At 38.8% G+C, this 22,169-nt stretch overlaps 1 protein-coding gene across 1 annotated transcript in view; it reads left to right on the forward strand.

Annotated features, from left to right (window-relative positions):
* CRYL1 (crystallin lambda 1) overlaps positions 1-21,545 on the forward strand; it is a 109,386-nt gene extending 87,841 nt beyond the window's left edge. The window contains exons 5-8 of the mRNA XM_075198864.1: positions 5,610-5,804; positions 8,713-8,818; positions 16,998-17,104; positions 20,422-21,545. Coding sequence (XP_075054965.1) covers positions 5,610-5,804; positions 8,713-8,818; positions 16,998-17,104; positions 20,422-20,535 — 522 coding nt within the window. The 3' untranslated portion in view covers positions 20,536-21,545. The remainder of the gene's footprint in view (positions 1-5,609; positions 5,805-8,712; positions 8,819-16,997; positions 17,105-20,421) is intronic.
* The last annotated feature ends 624 nt before the right edge of the window (positions 21,546-22,169 follow it).

A 22,169-nucleotide genomic window follows, 5' to 3' on the forward strand; every position in this document is an offset into this window, starting at 1 on the left:
CCACCACAATACCATCACCAGGTTACCTGGGTTCATTGATTGTAGAAGTGCTTCCAGCTATTGTAAACTCACGATGGTTACAGACAGAGCCTCTAGCCCACCGTAAACTTACTGTGGCCGGTCCAGGTTGTCCTTTGTGAAGAATGCCAGCATCTGCCTCCTACTGGTACCACACCCCACTCAGTATAAATCATTCACATAAAGAACAAGAGGAGACGTGGGAATGGCATCACTAAAAATTATATTGTGGTATCATTGCTCCAACATGTTTAGCTCCACAGAGCTTCGTCAGGTCAATGTGATACATAGAGATTGACACGATAATAAAGTCGGCAGCTGCTCCTTAACACGGACGTAGCCCATAATTGGTTCAATTCGCGTGTCAATCACAATGTCCATACACTAGTTCAATACAGGAGGCTAGATACATTGTCGCATTATAAATTAGTGTAAAGTTCATCAGCAATGTGTGCTTCATCTTAGTAAGAGGCAGAATGCACTGTCGTAGTGCAAAATAATTGTCAAATAGAATTTGCAACACAGAGGAAGTTCCTCTGATAAGATGAGCCATGGTGGGCGGTATACAATCACCTGGAAGAGGAGACATTAGAAAACATACCAAGGGTCCGACAGAGACGCAGGGCTGCGCCATCAGTCCATGCTGCCGCCATACATCTCAGTAGCATCAGTAACGTGACTTCAGATTGCTTCCTTGGTGATCAGGTAGTTTTATCACTGGGCGCAGCCACGCTGAAATCAGCTGTTTAATGTGACACCTTAGACACAGATGTCAATCATTCCTTTAGCATACCTCACAACATTTTACTCCTTGGCATTGGGATGGGGGGAGTGGCCATGCCACGGTGGGGGTGTGGTCATGTCACTTGGGGGCGTGATCATGTCACGATGAGGGGGGGCAATAGGCTGCCCTTTAGATACCTCCCTTTCCCCTTCAAACACTGCACCACGCACCATTAGCACCCACACACTGCTGCTCTGCTATGCACAGCAACAATCAATGGACGATACCTCCCAAAGTTCCCATCCACGGGATAAACATGTCTATGCGTGGGGCAGCGGGACAGACTCCTAAAATCTGGACAGTTGGGCGGTATGCTTTCAGCAGCTGCTGTTTAATACCGGTGCTTTAATAGGCTTCCCTTTCCCGCTTCCCATGCGGGTTGTAGTTTATCTCTGCTAGTGTGTGCTTGTCTCTGTAGTTCTCTGTTTGGATATTTTGGATTTTGACCTCAGCTTGGGGTTTTGTTATTTTACTCGTACTATGCCGATCTTTGGACTGTACTGTATTTTGGACTCTGCCAGAGCTCAGCCTGCCCTGATTTACAAACTACAAAATTATCCAGCCTCGTCATCTGTAGATGCAGTATGTCTCGCTCAAAGAGACTGCCCTTTGGAACACATTTAGTGACAGCTGAAAAGGGAAAACTGTCTGGCATTAACATAATACTCCTTTCAGTAGGTTTACAAAACAATATATTGACTTTCCATCATTGATGGAAACCAACACATTCAATGTGTTACTGCTGCAATTTATTAGTAAAATATCACCAGAGCAGCTGTGAGATACCCAGTGGCCGGGGATACTGTCCAGGAACAGTAAAGCTTCGCCGGGTCAGTCTCGGGGCATATGTACATGTATGAGCCGGCTAGACAGTTCACGCATGTACAGTGGAACTGAAAACCCGAAACTTTCATTTCCACTTCTTTAAACAAAACAAAACAAAAAAAATGTATAAAAAAATTTAAAAATATATTATATTATTTTAAAATATTTTCCATTGGAAAAAATGCTTTATTTAAATAATAAAGCATGTTTTCCATTTATTATCTTACGCGAGAGGAGGTTTGCGGCAGTACATGTAGCAACTTAGTCCTTGTTAAATAGTCTTCTGAGCATGCGTGTTCACCAGATCGGCAGGGGGGTGGGGATGATGTAACCCTACATTGTTCTCCTTCACCCAAGGCAACGGCGATAGTTCCGCCACTGGTATGTGACAATTCCCCATTGCAGTGATTTGTAGCTGCTTTTTCCCTCTGCATGTCAAATGTCTTAATTGTCAGAAAAGAAACCCTCAATCATTTAGGGGTTTAGAGCAGCTTAAAATTTGCTGTGGGAAACAAAAAAAAATACTCATAAATTGCTCATTAAAATGTAATAAAGGCAATTATCTGCTGTGAAAAAACGCAATTGGACACTACCCTTTAACTAAATAGAAAAGGCCACTGGAATATGGGAATATTAGAATGTTGTGCAGTTTTTCTTTTCCTTTCTGCAGCACAATATCTATTGTGATTAGTCATAGAACACTTATAGAATTCCCATTGATATCACTGTTATCTATAACTATAATCAATATCATTCAGGCTGTGTGTCAGCTAACTGTGACTTTATTAAGCATGCTTATGCTACAGAAAACCACACCTAAAAACGATTGATTGGCTATTTCTAATGAGCGCTGTACCACGCTGTGTCTGACTATAGTGTGATGGAGTCATTGCTTTATTTGTTATATGCGACTGGATCATGTGTGTAAACATGTCTGAGTGATCTCTCTAACTCGCTGGAAAGCATTATTTTACCATCCAGTAATTATTGTGATTTTGTGGCTTACGAGCTACACTAAGCATAATACAGTTGCGTCCCCTGAAATAGGTACGGTAGTTCTTCTGTGATGACTTATGTCTAGAGCTGTAGGTTAAAGATTAACAACAGAAAACTGTTAATCTGGTAAAATGTGCTGTAATCCATAGTTCTCCATCAGATTTACTTTTATTTCTTAACTGGACTAGAACAATGACATCATTTGATTGGTTGCTATGTGTAGCAGCACTATTTTACAGTTAGTAGTTTTCATACATTTCAGTTTAAGTAGTTTCCTTTTTTTAAAAAAAATCAACTTTTAGTTGCAGGTTATGTTAAAAAAACAAACAAACCTGAATACCGGGAGTGGGGCTGGGACGACGAGATTCGCTGTGAATCGCATCTTTGCAATTTAACAGCATTTTATCACCATGATAACTGAGCCATACTCATCTGACAAGGTGAAAACTATCCAGAGCCATAAAAGTTACCTATCATTTTGGAGCCCCTGTGCTGCTCTACAAAGCCAGATTTCAGCTTCCCGTTCCACAGCTATAACAGAAAATAAATACACATGCCTATAAAAGCTTATGTTATATTATAACTACTGATTTCCTTTTTTTCTCTGAGAAAATAATCTTTATTTTCATGGAAGTGGAGCAATAGCCCGTTTTTTTTTCCCAAATAGATCTGGGCTGAAAAAAAATATTTAATTCACTTTCTGGTAATGCCAAGGAAAATTTGGCTAGGTGCCTGGCGATGCCGTTCTTGCTTCCTGTGCCCCCCTCTCCCCACTGTGCTCTCTTCTGACTATTGTTAGGTTAGTAGAGGTTTGGGGTTTTGATGGCACAATTCCCCTAATCTTAATTTCCATCACGTTAGTCAGTCCACACCCTTTAGGCTGTGATTAGCACACCTGATTTTGGGTGAGACAGAATAACAGTAGTAAAGAAAGTCTTAAGCGATACAAATATCTGACAAATATATCAATTTGACAAAGTTCCATCCATAATAAAGTGTAAATAAGCAGAAGTACACTGCCACAAAGCAGTGTAAATGTAATGAGACACATGAACTGTGTGACCATGAGGAGTGGATGGCTACTACACAACATATTTTTGTGTTTCATTGACTCTTCCTTCTTGTTCTCATTGGTCGAATAACAGTTAAGATTTACATCTATGTTGCTCACATGCGCATCTCATTTATCATTACATTAGGGTCACTGACCATGTGACATTGTCTCAGCATCTTTCAGCGAGTTGTTGTGAATCTTGTACTTTCAACGGCTGTCCAAATAAGTGTCTTTCCCAAGGTTCACAGGGCTGTGATAACTTCATTGGTTTTGAGTAACGGTGAACAGATATCAACACGGATCCTGTTAGAAAGGAATAAGGTTCACACTAATGGGAGGTCGGGTGTGACTTTATATCACCCTGTCTCACCGAGAGTGTCAAACATTGTGGCCCACACTGCTTCTTTCTGTGTGCCAGTCTGCCTTATTGTCCGGCTACAACAGTTTATGGTGAACTCGCTTTGCTAGGTTTGCAGATCCACCCGATAAACGACCGCTCAGCCACATATCGAGTCAGTAGTGTATTATCACACGATGAACGACAATCGTTCCAAAGTGACAATTTCATTTGGTTGGTTGTACCGTTTAATAATCTCGTTCCAATCACCTTCCGATCATGTAGTGTGTATGCACTCACAATCACGATCTCCATAAAGGTTACAGAGTCATGGTCTTTTCAGCTGATGCCGGTACTGAACATGTCCCGCTGACTAAATGTAGAGAGTGCTGTAGATGGAATAATTCATTTGTTTGTTCTGAGACTGAATATTCTGTTTCAGAGTCACAGAAGCTAACGACATTCGTAAGAATATGTGTATCACTATAACAAGGCGGTTTTAATCAGTGTGACAAGAATGAATGAATTCGTGACCATTGTGCTGTGATCCTCTAGATGACTAGAGGACAAGATGAGGAGCACAGATCTGAAGGTAAATCGTGTCAGTGTGTGCGCATGAATCGCCCGACTGATCGGATCTTCAGTCATAGGTACAATCGTTGTAGATGACAGATCGGTCGGTAAATTCTCCAGTGTACCTAGCCTAAAACTTCACTTCAGTGTCCAACCTGTTGAGCCTTTATTCATTTAAGCTTTTCATTTTTTTCTTGGAAAATACTCCTCTGTTTATCCTCTATTTCTCTACAAAATCGTGAGGGGACATCGCGGCTGTTATTACATGTATTACTTTTGTATGGTGAAAGGTTTTTTATTATATTTATCAAACCTAGCAGTGCACTTTTCTGCAGAAGTACTACTGGAAGGTGCATCCCAGACATTAAGGGAATATAATGAGACCCAATTGGTGGCGAAAATTCAAGTCCTGTTCAGGGAAAGCTGGGAGCACTCTGTGAATGTCCTCTTTCCACCCTTTTAGTTAGTCCCACTTTCGCGGCTTGTAAATGAGCCTTTGAGTTTCTTTAAAACTACTAAATCAATAATTAAGTATATAAATTAAAATCCTCCTCTGCCCCAATCATAAATCTTTTTATTTCTCCTGATTAGTGAGCGATTGGATTTGTGCACATTTAGCTGAACACAGTACAGTGCTGGTCATTTTGACAACAGTGTCAGATAGCCGGATAGGAACTAGGCGAATTTTGTCTGTAATGTTATTTGCAATCGTGATGCGAGTTCATCATCTTATGTCATTGCCTGACCTGTATCATCTGCTGCTGTTGTTTTGTTACCACTGATCTTCTGTTAACTGATATTTTCATCTTCAATAAAAATAGATTGCACGAAAAAATGTTGCATTTCAGTGCTTTAAAATAAAAATATCACAGAACAAAATGTAATTATAGGATTTGTTACTCCTAGTAAAATAATTGGTTAGGGGTCTGAATACTTTTTTCAAGTTACTGTACATATATACAAATGTAACATTTGTAAATAACCTTCAAAGTAACATTTTGACATCTTGTTTTACGAAACAGGTGAATCCACCGTATTATGTTCCCTTGGTTGAATTGGTCCCCCACCCTCAGACAGAACTTTTCACAGTGGAGAGAACATATGATCTGATGAAGAAAATTGGTCAGTCGCCTGTGAAATTAATGAAGGAAACTGATGGGTTTGTGCTGAATCGGCTCCAATATGCAGTGATTAGCGAGGCATGGAGACTTGTTCAGGTACAATATGTGCCCATTATTCTCACAATAGTCTGTGTCTTGCAAATGGTAACATATAAGGATCATGTAATATACCAGTTTATGGGGAAAATATTTGTGAAGATCATATATACATGTCTATCTGTAGCTAATATATTATTGACAGCTGGTATTTAAATAAAACTGTTATTCTTCGATTGTTGACTATTTTGTGGAGCATTAACGTGTTGTTGGCTGAACCAGTATTCATGAGAGTGCCGCTTATTAATTCAACAGGAACCCATTATGAATATTGGTAAGAGCTGCTTCAGTGGTGCCAATTTGCTGTCTTTACTGTGTCTAAGTGATAGGTACTTTTTAATGAGCAGAAGAAGATTTAATATCTGAGATCTGACCCTTCTCACCTTTATTACATTATCTTTTACATAGTTGTGTGACTTGCTATACCATAATAAAATGGAAAAGTATTATAGCCCATCTGCGAACCATCTTCAGGAAGCACCTAAATGACCTCACACATGGATGTCTGATTGGCCAAATGAGTGATTTATGGCCAAACTAGCTCAACACTGCAACTCGTATAGCCAACCAATCCATTCAATATAATTATTCAGTATAATCAAAATTGAGATATAGAGGAGTCCAGGAACTAATGAATAGCTTGGGATATAAAGGAAATGAGGGATTTGAAACATAAGGCAGAATGGCTCATTTTGTGCAATGGACCAGCAATAGATTTGTGTATATATCAAGTAGATGAACTGTTGGGCTTTGGAGGGGGTTTGAGGTACTGGAAAGACATCTAGGATTAGTGGATGAGAAAGGAGATGATAGATGACCCTGAGAAAACCCCTTTGTTCCCAGTAACAACCAGTCTAGATTTCTCAGCTCAAACCTGCATATCATCTTTTCTGAGCTGGATAAAATGTGCACTCATTCTGGGAGAGAGTCTACAACTACTACATGTGGCCGCACATCAGGCAGGTTGGATAGTTCTTCAACAAGGAGGCCATCCACAGCTGAGCCTGCTTGATGAACTGTCGCCAGACTAAATAGAATCATGCTGCAATTTTGTCAGGTTGTTGGACAACATACTGACTTGAAGACCCACATGTAGCAGGACCCATTGCTGAAGGACCATCCGACCTGCCTGTTGCGATACTGCATGTGGCCAATATGGTCATGTGGACAATATCTACAAGTAGTAGATATTATATAGTATAGTAAGTAGTAGATATTATATAGTGTGTGTGTGTGTGTGTGTCTGTGTGTGTATATATATATATATATATATATATGTGTGTGTGTGTATATGTATGTATGTATGTGTATGTGTATATATATATATATATATATATATATATATATATATATATATATATATATATACACACACACTATATAATATCTACTACATATATATATATATATATATATATATATATATATATATATATATATATATATATATATATATATATATGTGTGTGTGTTTTGTGAGTGTAATCAGTAGCTCTTGTATATAAGGCAATCTGTATTTTAATTTAGAGATTCTTTTAAGCCTTAAAAAACATGAACGCTTTTTCTTTACAAAACCAGTGCAAATAAAGACTTGGAATAACAATAAATCTGCATTTCACTAAATTGTGATTACCTTCATGATGTTTAAAGGGTAATTCTGGTCAAAATGCTTCTGTCCAGTTATAGTACAATCTCTGTTGTTCATGAACTTCATGATTTCTTCTCTGTTTCGTGCTCTCATTCTGGCCACACATGCTGGAATCTAGTCTTTGGCCTGATTGTCAATAGTCTGGATCGGTGAAATCATTGTGTGCAATTTCTTCTCACTGTAAACTGGCCACACATGCTGCAACATCAAATAATGGGCAGTGGTAGAGGGAAACTGGGCCCAGCGACTGTATACTCACGGTAGGAGGAATCTGTTAGAACATCTTTAGATTTTTATGGGTCTGGCCAAGTTGCAGTGGCCAGGCACATACTAATCATGTATTTGCTGAGCTATAAGAGATATACAATACTACAAGCCACTTCTGTTTTCCTTCATAGGAGAACTCTAGCAAGAAAGATGGGTCTTTAGTTGTGAATAATACTCTTTGGCCACTTGTCCATTTTCTTGTGGCCTCCGAAGGGCAGTTCCACTGGGCTCACATTGTAGTTGTTGATGAAGGACATTTCGGCCTGTAGAGCAGTTAGTGCTCTATGTGCGTGCTGGATGTCCCTGCTGAAGACTCCTGTAGCCAAACCATGGGATCTGTTGTTTGCCTTTTACAAAACTGATATTGCTGCAAAGGGATTAATATACGACGGCATGGCTGCACTAGGAAAACAGCACTTGTTAGCCACAGTGTCATACTTTTATTTAATGTGAAACGGCACCAATCCTCCCTTCTTCAATGTAACATAAAGAAATCCTATTGTTAGGCTACATCTAAATGAATGTTTAATTTCTCTTAAATACCTGTGGGGTTTTTGTACACTCTCTCCACATCCAGGTGTGGTGAGTATGAGGCAGTCTTCATTGTCTATGCACCTGGCAGGATAAAAAAAAAAAAAGTTGTTATTTTTAGAATTCCATTCAAGTCATAGACCAGATATTTAGCAATGTATGGCGACCACCTCACAGTAATGCCATTGTAGTATACTAGATAGGCCTGGTAAAGCAGAGGTTCTTTCAGTGGTTCAAAAGTAGATAGTGTTGCGAGGGATCTATTTATCCTTGTTATATTTCACATTCCTTCTGTTCAGATATACTTTATTGATCTAACAAGTGTTTTGTTTAAAATATTGTGCACACCATTTTATGAAAATTAGTACAAAGGAAACATTATAAATTTGCGCATAGCAGATAGCTGGTGTAGCAAAATTTGGAAGATATATATTTATTTAATGCTGTGCTGTTTCCAAACAGGATGGAGTGATATCACCTAGAGATGTGGACATCGTCATGTCCGAAGGTCTTGGAATGAGATACGCTTTTCTTGGTCCCCTGGAAACTGCACATCTTAATGCAGAAGGTGAGATCATGGTTTAAAATGCACTGAAAGTAAATATGGTACAGTTCAACCACATAATCACAGAACAGCCAAGAACTCCGAGTCTGATGACTACAGAGAGGGCAGGAGGACCACTGTTTGAGGGCAGGAGGACCACTGTTTGAGGACAGGAGGACCACTGTTTGAGGGCAGGAGGACCACTGTTTGAGGGCAGGAGGACCACTGTTTGAGGCAAGAGGACTACTGTTTGAGGGTAAGAGGACCACTGTTTGAGGGTAAGAGGGCCACTATTTGAGGGCAAGAGGACTACTGTTTGAGGGCAAGGGGACCACTGTTTGAGGGCAAGAGGACCACTGGTAGAGGGCAGAGGCAGTGGAGAGCCTTTGACGTTCAGACACTTTTCTTTATTCCATGGCTGGATACGTGACTTATCATCCCTAATACAAACTACAATAATCCTTTTTATGCAACTTTTGTAATTTCAAGTTTTATTAGACACCCCAATCATCAAGAAAATTTATTTTTTTACATAAATTCTCTTAATTTTGCTGTTCCACCAATGTTTCTGTCTGAGATTGCCTCATAATATATCCTTAACAGAATTGATATTGAACTGGTAGCTCACCACAGGAAAATAACTAAATGACAACTTAAATGCCAAAAGCGAGGTTCTTTACTGCTGCATAAAGTCATAATGTGCAGAAATGAGTATTTGACTTGCTTACCACCTCCCACTGTAAAAATGCAGTGTATTATAAACCTAACATAAAGCATTACAATGACTGGCTGTATTTTATGGTCTTATAATTGTTTAGGAAATAGGAGTCTGCCTCACCATAAAATAAATGACTAAGATATTTGCCTTATCCCGTGCATCGCGTATATAAAAGTTTCTACCACTCCTGAACATCTCTGCACTGCCTTTCTTTTCACATGTTGCTATGGAAACTAGCATGCACACAAACAAATCAGACCTTAAGTCATGACTATAGGACATTACCCAGCCCATAGCACAGCATCAACATCTCTTTCCTGAGAAATGACAACCTATTGTATTTATTGTACCTGTGTGGTTACAGCCAATGAGGGACTGCTACCTTTCATTTTGATAAACTTGCACTTTCATAGTCCACTTTGAGATTGTTGCTTCTTTTGACATTTGATAGCTTCATGGTATAAAGTTGTCTACATGGGTAGAATGTCCAGTGTTTCATATGTTCATATGGGCTTAGAACACACATGAATGACGATTGTGACTTTCACACGGGTGGGACGTCCGAGGTGCGTTACAATAAGGGCATTTGGGGAGGTGGCCTGGAGCCCAGGACTGCGTGGTAACCTGAAACCTCACAATTCAATCTACATAGTGCAAGATACTTGGATTAAGGAGCTTGTTGTATTTGTTATTAGACTTGGGGAGATGTTCTTACTCTTTATTGTTTTTTATTGAAAAATGCTTGGACGGAGTATGAGGCAAAATTTAGTAACATGGCGTTGGATACCAAGAGATCTTGAGTGTGTTGTTGGGTGAATAACAATGGGAATATATATGATGTGATAGCCCTGGAAAGGGCACAAGCAATGAGTTAATAGTGCCTCTTTAAACTCTTTATATGAATCGGACACAAGTGATGAATACAAACAATACAAGCTCAATAACACATGAGTACACAAGGTCCACTTTATCATTATCATCATCATTTATTTATATATAGCGCCAGCAATTTCCGTAGCGCTTTACAATTGGGGACAAACACATTAATAAACGGGTTGGGTACTGTATATCGATGGTGAAAACCCCGACAACACTTACCCCGACATCTTCAATGTGTCCTTGCTGACGCACTTACAAGGACAACTGTTGTGAAATACGACTTCAAACAATTGGGTTGAAGGAAGTCGCCGGCGGCACTTAATGACGTCACGGCGATGTACAACGTAGTTTACCAACGCTTCTACATTGTACATCGCCGCATTCTTCCATTACCCCCCCTTAACAGCAGCAATAATACCGTCAACTTTCACAGTGACGTCATTAAGTGCATTTCACAACAGTCGTCAATGTAAGTGCATCGGGAAGGACACGTTCGCCCTGAAGATATCGGGGTAAGCGTTGGGGTTTTCAGCATTGATATGCTGACTACCACCAGTAATACACAATCCTGGGTAATACAGACAGATGGGTAAGAGGGCCCTGCTCACAAGCTTACAATCTAAGGTACAATGGGAGTTGGATACATGAGGTTAAGTTTACATATTGCATATTGGTCCAGGCAAATTGCAAAGGTAAAAGTGATTTAATATGCTCCAGTCACACAGCAATGTTGATCTGGGGTTCAGAGGGTTGTTATTTTGTGTGAATTGTGTAAAGGGAGGTAATAGGGCAACCTAGGGTGGTTGAGGACTATTATAAGCTTGCTTGAAGAGGTGAGTTTTCAGAGAACGCTTGAAGGTTTGTAGACCAGAGGAAAGTCTTATTGTTTGAGGGAAGGAATTCCATAAAGTGGGTGCAGCTCGAAAAAAATCATGCAACCGGGAATGGGAGGATGTGATGAGTGAAAGAGAGACACAGATCTTGTGCAGAATAGAGGTGTCGAGTTGGGAGATATTTTGAGAGAAGTGAGGAGATGTATGTCGGTGCAGTTTTGTTGATGACCTTGTATGTTAGTTGAAGAATTTTATATTGGATTCGGTAAAAAACAGGCAACCAATGTAGAGACTGACCGAGTGGCTCAGCAGAGGAAGAACGATTTGCAAGAAAAATCGGTCTAGCCGCTGCATCCAAAACAGACTGTAGGGGTAAGAGTCTGTTTTGGGGAAGACCAGTAAGGAAGGAATTCATATAGTCAATGCGGGAGATGATGAGTGCATGAATTAGAATTTTTGTCATATCTTGTGTAAGATTTGTGTGTATTCTGAAAATGTTTTTTAGATGTATGTAACAGGATTTAGATATAGAGTCAATGCGGGGAACAAAGGATAGTTCTGAGTCAAGGATCACACCTAGGCAGCGAGCTTGCGGTGTGAGATTTAAAGTCATGTTGTCAACAGAAACAGTAATGTCAGGTAGGTAACTTCTATTGGTGGGTGTGAAGAAATGTCTATTATTTAAATAAACGTGAAGAGAAATAGAAATAAGGGATGAGAGGGGGGGTAGAGGGGCTTGGGGGATGTTGGGACGGTGTTGTCCGAGTTATCCAGACAGGAAGAGCAGAAAGATTAGAGGAATTAAGGAAGGCTCAGTGACACTGGGAGTATTGTTGGTAGTGAGACGAGCGGTTCCATTTCTCTCTAAAGAGCCATGGAGCACATTCTTGATCTGCTTTGTCATGGAGATGGTAAGTGATGATTTTCCATGCATGCGATGTTCCAGATACGTTTTTTAAACCGCTGAGAGAGGAGGAGGGTCTACTTGTTTCCAATTGGATGCAACAGCTGATTTGGCTGCTGCTAGTATATGTATAAGTACATTTTATGGAGTGTTTGGGGAGGATAAAAAAAATAAATTTCCAAAGGTCTTTAGGGATCGAAGATGACATAATAGAATTGAGGAGTCTGTGGATCTTGTCCCAGAACACAGATATCTTGGGGAAAGTCCTCCAAATGTAGTAAAAAGTTCCCCTGTGGCCTGTTTCTAATATACAGGTGCAAGACATATGAAGAGGTCTTTACAATATGAAAAGTTTAGCAAAGACAATGGGTGTGATATATTTATTGTACCAAAGATCTTATTCTACCCTGTGCTGCTTTTCCTTATTTTGCCATCACTTCAGAAATTTACATAATGAGAAAATCCTGCGCATCCTAAGGGACCTTTGGGCTAAAAGGTGAATTGGACGGAATCCGAGAGACAACAATAAACAGAACATTGAGAGCACCAGACTCTGGTGAGATAGAAATCTGAGAGCTGAATAGACTTTAATACTGTATTCCAGAGAGAAGGAAGGAAGAAAGGAGAAGCTGTCCTTTATTTTAACATGATAGTAGTGTGAACAGATTCCAGCGCTGATGCGGCCTGTGCTCTGTTACACATACTGGTTATTATATTGTAAGATCTAAATGCTAAAAGTCTTTTCATACTGTATCCTATGTGCAATGATCAGAGCCAGAAATCAAGCAAAATGGAGTATGTGGCCGCTATGTTTAATAGGGGTTTATGGCATCTGCAGTATGGATGGTTATGAACTTTAAGTAAGAAGGGGTCAAGCTGCTAATCCAGTACAGCCTGAATTATCAGATCTCAGAGCAATTAGCTCTGTGTTGGGGCTAAATTACACAAATCTGATCATCTTAATGACAGGATATACATGTACATTTTCCCACAAATGTTCTTCACAGTTACTAGTTTGTCATATGACCTCACACACACACACAGGTGCTGGTCATCAGTTGACTTGTTATCCTGGTCTGCACAATCATATCTGATCAGACCAGATCTGGCAGATGACATCATACACTATGGGGGGAATTGAATTCCCCCCCATCCCCCCAGAATACTGCCACATAAAACTTATTACCGTTAATACGGTAATTTTAACCCTGCTTTCTGCTTGCGGGCTAGCAAAAAGCCAGCCTTGAAATGACCGTATCAACGGTAATTATGCGCACCATTACAGTAATGTTGGTAATAGTGCGCAAGCCGCGTTACTTTTTACAGTAACGTGGCCAATTGAATTCCCCCCTATGATGTGGTTGGACTGTTTAATAGATAATAAACAATTCATCCAACTAAGTTAGACCATCTATGGTCCGCTTTACATGGATCTCTACACACAAATGTTACCGCCTCCTAAATTCTTGATGCCTGTTGTCCCTTCTTCAGCTACTGGAGTGACCATACCCCATGGCCTCCTGCCATCTTACATATTGTTATTTGCACTCTTCATTGTAGTCCTGGGAGGTGCATTGTGGGAATTTCCATTTCCACTGTAGTCACTTTGATGCTCGTTCCTGAATGGATGCCCCTTGATCTGACCACCGAAGGAGCCTCTGTGCTCCTGAAAAGTGTTATCTTGGGTCTTATCATTGCCAGTATGTCAAGTTTAAGTTTGTTATTATATGGACTACTACTCCTACTGCTGGTCACACATATCTGAGGACGTCACCATCTGTGGACCCTGGTTGTCAATAACAGCCTAAAGGTCTAGTGAGAGAGGCAGACATTGTTCCACTCAGTTATTGGCTTCCTGGGCACTATACACAGAATTTAAACTGAACTCTGTACACATCTAACTAATCCTATGACATCACTTTATGACATCACCAAGGATTTCCTTGTTGGAAGGAAGTGCAGAAGAAATCAGGTCTCCTGGCAACAATAATAATTGCATGTAAATTAGATCTACTAGTAAGTTCCCTGTATGTCACTAATAGATCTATTTTAAACTGGGTTCCGTACTGATGGCAATAAGGGAGATTTGCAAAATAAAAAAGGTAAATTAAATGTGGTAAGAAATACTTTTGTTACCATCTCCGTATGTTAAAAATGCAGGTACTTGGAATCTGGAAAACAGATAAATAGAGGCCTGATTCATTAAGGATCTTAAATGAAGAGGATCCTTATTTCAGTCTCCTGGACAAAACCATGTTACAATGCAAGGGGTGCAAATGAGTGTTCTGTTTTGCACATAAGTTAAATACTGACTGTTTTTTCATGTAGCACACACATATCAACTTTAAATTTCAGTGTACAAATAAGCTATCAAGTATTTGTGTGCTACATGAAAAGACAGTCAGTATTTAACTTATTTGCAAAACAGAACACTCATTTCCACCCCTTGCAATGAAACATGGTTTTGTCCAGGAGACTGAAATAAGGATCCTCTTCATTTAAGATCCTTAATGAATCAGGCCCTAGGTTACTAAATTTTGTGGTCAGTTAGAGGGTCCCTGCTAATTGCATGCAAGTAAATGTGGGCAGAATCTTGAAAAAGCCATTTTTTTACTCAATAATGTTTCTTCTTTATTTCCCGTGACATATAAATATGTTACTTGTGTGCTATTAAATAAACACTGATATAACATTTGCTCTGTTATTGTACAGAGTACAACACAAAAATGATGCATAACATAATGCCAACAAAAACTGGTTCTGTCATTAATGGATTAAAACAATGAAAATTCATAGTTGATAACTAATGTCGTTAACAATCCTCTGCTTGAAGTGTCTCCTTATCCCCCTTCTGTCAGTGGTATAATTGGTGGAACCAGTGCAAAGTGCTACTGGTCACCCCCCCCTTCTGCTCTCCTAAGGGTACGTCCATAGATCCGCTAGGCCCACATAAAGGAAATAGCCAGGGAAAAGGGGACGTTCCGAGAGGATGTAAATACAAAGGCATCTTATTGGGAATGAGGAACGTCTTAGTGGAAAATTACCAGCTATTGTAATTGCTTTACTTATTTGTCTAGATGGACCACCCAAGAAACCTTAATATAGCATTATGTAATATTGATGCAGTGGAACGTGAAAGACCTTTTCTCAATCCTGAAATCTGACCTGCGTTTTCACCTACATCTAGGTTATTCCATAAGATACTGTATATATGTGTATATATGTATATGTATATAGATATAGCTATATATAGAGAGAGAGATGATTATATTTTTACATATATTTTTTATTTTATTGAGTGTTTGTGGATTTTTTTTGTATTTTTAATGTTTTTTATTGTGTCGATATAGTAGTATACTGGCCCCTTTAAATTGTATCTATATGTTATAAAAACACACCTCTAAGCCCTTTAAATAGGGGCCATGTACACTTTCGAATCAGCTTTGAGAAAGTCCTGTGTATATCGGGACGAAATGCGTCAGTCTTAATATTCATCTACTACAGTGTAGCACCATCGGCACTTTTTCCGCTTCAAGTGGAACCAAAAGCTTCTTCTCCGGGTTCTCCAGAGTCTTAACGAGTCTTGCACATGAGACGCTACTAGTATTAGTGAAGTCAATATACTTCTATGTGACTTATGGGATGGCTGTGTTTGCCATGCGGTTCAACCAGTCGAAGTACCGCTATTCCCTCCGGAGGGTCCTCATTTACCGGTAAGGAGTTTTGAAATCCTTTTTTACATAGTTACATAGTTGATGAGGTTGAAAAAAGACACCAGTCCATCAAGTTCAACCTATTTTGGATCTCCTGCGATCCTGCACTTATATTTGAAATTAATCCGGAGTAGGCAACCGCCCATCTGTTTCAATTTTGAAAATCCCCCCAGACTCAATATTGCAATCCAATTTTTACCCTATATCCACTACTATCCTTTATTTTAAATTAACGGTCGTATCCCTGGATACACCTTTCCGCTAAAAATTTGTCTAACCCTTTCTTAAACATATCTATTGAATCTGCCATCACAACCATCACTTCACATCTGACTTTGGACGGAGGAGTATACATGTAAGAAGACGTTTTGTTCCCTATAATACATTAAGAAGATTTCTCCCATATTCTCTCCCCTCTTTGTGGCAATTAGGATTTGTCGAAGTTAAATATATTCAATTGGAATATTTCTCCCTAAACCGAACTGCCAATTTGATTTTTGAGGAGACGGTGTTCATTCATTACATCCAGTGGAGTTGCGTATATGTTGATTGAACTTTTAGTTGCTTGGACTACAATCTATATCCCCGACTTTTTCATTCCAAGTTATTTATTTGTGTCATATTTGTTTTGTATTTTTTTGTTATATTTATATGTTGGTTTTTTATTTATATGTATGTGGGATATGGTTCGTTGAATATTGCCAATCCAATCCATATGGTTCAGATTAGCAGTCTGCATTGGTTACACTGTTTTATTTTATTTCTCTGAATAAATGATACATTTTATCTTTTACCACTGATAGGTTATTTTCTGAATGGGAATGTGCATTTTGTGATTTTGTTTTGTTCCTCATATTCATTCAGTTTGGTGGACCTATAAAGAGCTGCAGTGTCATTGATATTTATCTATTTTTATTATATTTACATATTTTTATAATTTATTATTTTTTATTCTTTTCTATTAACATTTATGTTTTTTCTGATTTTTACTGCCAGCGCCGAAGGTTTCATTCCCATAGGGAATTAGTTGTGGTTTTTTATTTCTGAAATAATGTCATACTTTTATTGAGGTACAGTTTACTAAAGACTAATAATATTTGTTATCCATTTTTGATGACTGATTCCTTCTAATCATGATCTCTTTGGTCTATTTCAGGGTTCCGGAGTTACTGTGAACGCTATGGAGAAGGCATACAGCGGGTCCTTACAACGTTTGGACCAGTGCCCAATTTTAGCGGTGATGTTGCAGAGCAAATTGACCAGGTATTTGAGGCCTGTTATTGTAGATTAATATTGTGTTCACGTATTATATACGGTACAGAAAATATTTGAAGGCCAAACTAACCCTATTTAATTTTCCCATTGTATGTCTCTATGTAAATATTAAGTGATAAGTGTAAACTATTAGGAATTGTCATAGCATCCATGAAGTCATTGTTTGTAGTTCTGTCCTATATTGCACATGTACTGATGAGAGGAAATACTGGTCTTGTTCCTGTGGCTTCTTGTCTCCCCACCACCAGGTGTGTCTTGAGCAGCCATGGGGGCGTGACTGAGAGGGCCAATAGGAAACAAATAGTCCACACATTCACCTCCCGCTACGCAGATGGGGCCGTAGATGGGCGTCTTTTATAATTAAAACGGGAATAATATTTATTAAATTAATTAATCAGGGTAAAATGTTGGATACCATCAAATTAATCCCGTCGTTCATTTAATGGACACTTCTAACCATGAGCAGGCGCCCCTCACATTTTTAGCTAATATTTGACATAAACCATATTTCCAAATATATCACCCAGTTAGGCACGTTCTTAATTACGTATCACAGTCTCAGATCACTGGTGTTTATCCTATAACCAAATACATCTATGCTCCAGAATAACCATTACATTTCCCATTCATCAAAAATGATTTCACCTACATACAGAGATAAATAAATAGCTCACTCGTCTACACTTACGTCCAGAAAGGCTCTTCTCAAAGCAAATGCTAAAAATTCAACAACTATATTAAAGTTGATGGGACATTCCCCAATGTGGTGTGAAGGAAGGCTAGTTGTTGATGATTAAAGAAGCCTGCATTCACTTTTCCAATGATCTGATTGGCATAAACTCTGTTCGCTCACCATGTGTCAAATGCCCAAGAATTTTCTTTAAGAAATTTGCCAAAATAGTTAGCATTTAGGATTAACATGTAAGATTATTGTTTTTATTCAAAATAAAACTCATATTGGCAACTAAGAAATTCCTGTTTTTTCTAGTATTGTGAGTGTACAATTAATTAAATAGCCTCGTCCAGTATGGACTTATGTATTTAAACATGAAGCAGAATGCCTGGGTCTTTAGCCTGAGGTTCTATGGTGTATGTCACATCCAGTTCTAATACTGGAAGATTTAGAGATTGTAGCTATAGTTTAGAAGATTACCGCTGTCTGACAAAAATAATTCTTTACACATCATTCGGAGGCTCCTTTTTTAAATGTGTATAATAACAAAATAAATAAATTTGATTCAAAGTGGTTTTGGTAATAATTTGTTTGGATTACAGTCCTCGGTGTGGTGTCCACTCGGGAGAAAGTGTCACATGTGTAGACTAAAGCTTCTTGCCACAGACAATATCTCCCATTTAAAATATCTGTTACGTACCACTTTAGCTGTTTCCCAAATTAGTGCCATTTGCTTTGCATGTGTGTTATGATTTAGTGCATATCAATGGGATTATGTAAAAACTCCACCTTTTATTGTTAACATCCATACTGAATTAAGTTAATCTGTTCTGATGCATGACATAGTAATTTTATTAGTTTTACAATTATTACTAATATGAACCAAAGTACCAGAAAGGAATATATATAGCCAGTCCTTCCTCGTTATCAACATCGTATGTATGTGTTTTTTGTGAGATTTGCATGATTTGTAATCCTAACTGTGGGACTGCAGATTGTTTATTTACAAGGTGCCACAACAAATGATGATAGTACAGTAACATGCCATTTCCCCATACCTGCTATAAGGAAGCCAGGAGCAGAGGAAGCACACCCCAACTTATCACTGATGCTGGGGCAGTGAGGGAGCGGCTATCATTAGTAATGTGTAACAGGAAGTCACACCATTCTCCTCAAATTTTATTAAATGTATCCAGGCAATTTCCATTCTTATAGATCACTTTCTCATAATTATTAGTTTCTTCCAAGTTGCTGTAGTTGGCGAGGAAAGTGACGTTTGGACATAGAAATAGACTTTTTTATAAAGGTCTAAAGCTTTTTATAAACGGCTCTGCTTCTCACTAGACTGCAGCCATAGGAGGACAATTTCATATTTGATGCCGTCAAAGGTTGTCCGCAAGAAGGACAAGTATCTGGCATTAGGAAGGCATGATATAGTCTTACTGGAGATAGATCATACTTGCCTACTCTCCTGGAAGAGCAGACCTCCCACCTGAATCCCACCCTCCATTCCCCGTCACTATAAAAGTGGGTGGAGGCTTGGCTTAATGACGCGATTCACATCATCATAGCCCCGAGCCTGCACAATGTCGCAAACAGGGGCTATCACCACGCCAACCCACAGCCCACCCCACTTGCCACCTGACCTCCCCTCTGAGTCAGAAGTGCGTATTATCACGAGATTCAACCACAATTTTTCCAAACTAGAGTCCCACGAGTGGATAATATATCCTATAGAGAAGGAGAATTTAAGTTTATTTTTTTTTGTTACTTTTTTTAAGCATAAAATAAATTCAATTTGAAATTGTTTTGTATTATTCTTTCCATATGCAATTTTTCACTAACCTCTTCCAGTTAGTCGGTATCTGAATGCAATCTTCTTTTCTAGCGCTTCTGTCTAAGTTTCCCAAATCCAGTCCTCAGGGACCCCTAACAGTGCAGGTTTTCCAGGTCACAAGAGAAATAATTATACCACCTGTGCATCTGTTACAATGTGTCAGCCAGTAATGACTGCACCTGTGCTCCAGCAAAGAGATATGGAAAACATGCACTGTTAGGTGTCCCTGAGGACTGGGTTTGGGAAACAATGCATCTCAGTGTACAATACACATTTATGCTGAATACGCATATTTACTTAACTTGATATATATGTAATGTATTCTTTGCATTCAGATAGTATTTTTTTAAGTTAATAGTGATTTCTGAAGCAGTTGGCTAAAATTGCAAATAGGAGGATATTTCCATGAACCAATCTTTAAACTTGGGCTTGTCCTGATAGCCTTATTTAATACAGGATGAGACGCCCTATGCCCTGTTTCATAAATGCCCCAGTTGTTGTTTTGCACCAGATTTGCCCCAGTTTTCATTAGTGCACCTGCTGACGCCTCGCAGTGTAGTCAGATATTTTGACATTGAGCCAATCAGTTTGCTAGGAACCTGTGATATCCTTAAGGCACTTGGATGTCACTGGCTTCTAGTGAAATAATAAACATGTGTTTATTATGTAACTCTGCCTGTTGCATCATTACCTGCATACTGTGATATATGGACAATAGCTGAGATTATATCTGTGTGAAACTGATTTTTGCAACAATGTAACAACAAATGATTCACTCCATATTTCTTCTTGCAGGCATTATGGGAAGACCAACCTGATAAAAATGATCAGCTGAAGGCACGGAGAGAATGGAGAGACGCATGTCTGAGTCACCTGGCCAAGCTGAAGAAAGAAATGAAAAGGAATTAATTATGTGTTTGCATCCAGATGATTTAAAGTGTCATTCAGTTCAGCGTTTGCTAATCCCCAGCCTTTTGGCATGAACCTATACAATTTTTGCCAAAAGGCTTTACAGCAAAAAATCACACTCTGCAAGTAATTGGTAGTAGAAGACAATATATTTCTCAGCTCGAATGGTTATTTCATTATGGGAAACATCAAATTCTTTATGGAAATAGTTTTTTTGCAATTATGTGGATTCTTGGATTTTAGATTTGATTATGTACTAGTATATAAAAAACAACTAATGGTTACTATTGATTTATTTCGGACTAACAAGACGATCCAAAGAGATAAAGCCTTTGCTCTTTACAGTTTTAACTTAATAGAAGCTTCAAACTCCTTCGTGAGAGAAACTACACTTTGGTTGGTCAACAAATCAGATGTTACCTATCAACTATTTTGCAGAAGTGATGATTTGAAGTTTTGTGACATGGTTGATAAGAGTACCAATTAACCAATGAGTCCATTACTGAAAGCCAAACTGTGTGGACTTTAATTTTGGAACATGTATGGTCAGTCAGAAGTCAGATATTTTTTCTGGATCTGTCAGCATGTATTAACGTGTACCTGCGATACAGTGAATGCAGTCATTTTGACGGGCGAACCAATATTCATGACGTCGCTAGGTAATAGCCTCATGACTCAGTGATGTCACCTAGTTCCTTATGAACTGCAAGTTGGTTCAGCTCACAAAATTGCTCCCTCCACTTTGTGAAGGTGACCTGTATGCGTTAACGTTGTTCGGTTCAATGGTATATAACAAAAATACCTGTCTAACCAATACATGATTAACTCTTTATTTGAAGAGGGAAAAAAACAATAAAGTATATACAATTTCAGGATTCTTTACATTGTGATTCGCAATCAATATTCCAGTTTACAATGTTTCGTGTGTGATTTGAAAAAAGTTTCCAGTAATCGGGTGCTTTTGGAGGGGTATTAAATATGTTGTGTGTCCTAATAAAGATTTGATTGTACACATGTGTTCTCAGTTTTCTCAGTCAAGTATCCGTGTTAATGCTGGAAGGAAAATACAGGTATTTAACAATGCTACGTCACCATCATCTCTGCAATGTTTCTATTTGTGTCCTAGCAGACAATAAGTAGTAGTTTTATTGAAGTTTTTTGCAGAGACATATATAAAAAATTAAAAGGAGGATGAAATCTAAGGGAATGGGGGAAGGTGGGGGTTAAAAAAAAAAGGACAATGGGAGGGAAGGAAGAGAATACTGAGACTCAAACTACTAAAACATAGTGGGGAGTAAAGTTACCTAAACAGTATTGTATGAAGAAACAAATGGACCGGTGTAAGTGGGCAAATTTCAAGGTATCCAGAAATGTAAAACATCCACCAGATAGCTGTAGAGCAGTGTGTGAGAAAGGCGAGGGGAGGACAGGGAGGAGTGTTAGTAAGGGAAAGGAAGGAGAGGATGGATGTCCAGATCGATTTTACGAACACTCTTGGTAAGGGGTCCACCATGAAAAATATAAGAGTAGAAACTTATATAGTCATGTGGAGGAAAAGATTAAATAGCACCTCATAATAGGATAGCCAGGGGTTCCAGATAGCCTGAAATTTAACAGGTCGGTTTCGACGTATA

The sequence above is a fragment of the Mixophyes fleayi genome, chromosome 2 (genome assembly GCF_038048845.1).
Source record: "Mixophyes fleayi isolate aMixFle1 chromosome 2, aMixFle1.hap1, whole genome shotgun sequence".
In the NCBI taxonomy this organism is placed as follows: domain Eukaryota; kingdom Metazoa; phylum Chordata; class Amphibia; order Anura; family Limnodynastidae; genus Mixophyes; species Mixophyes fleayi.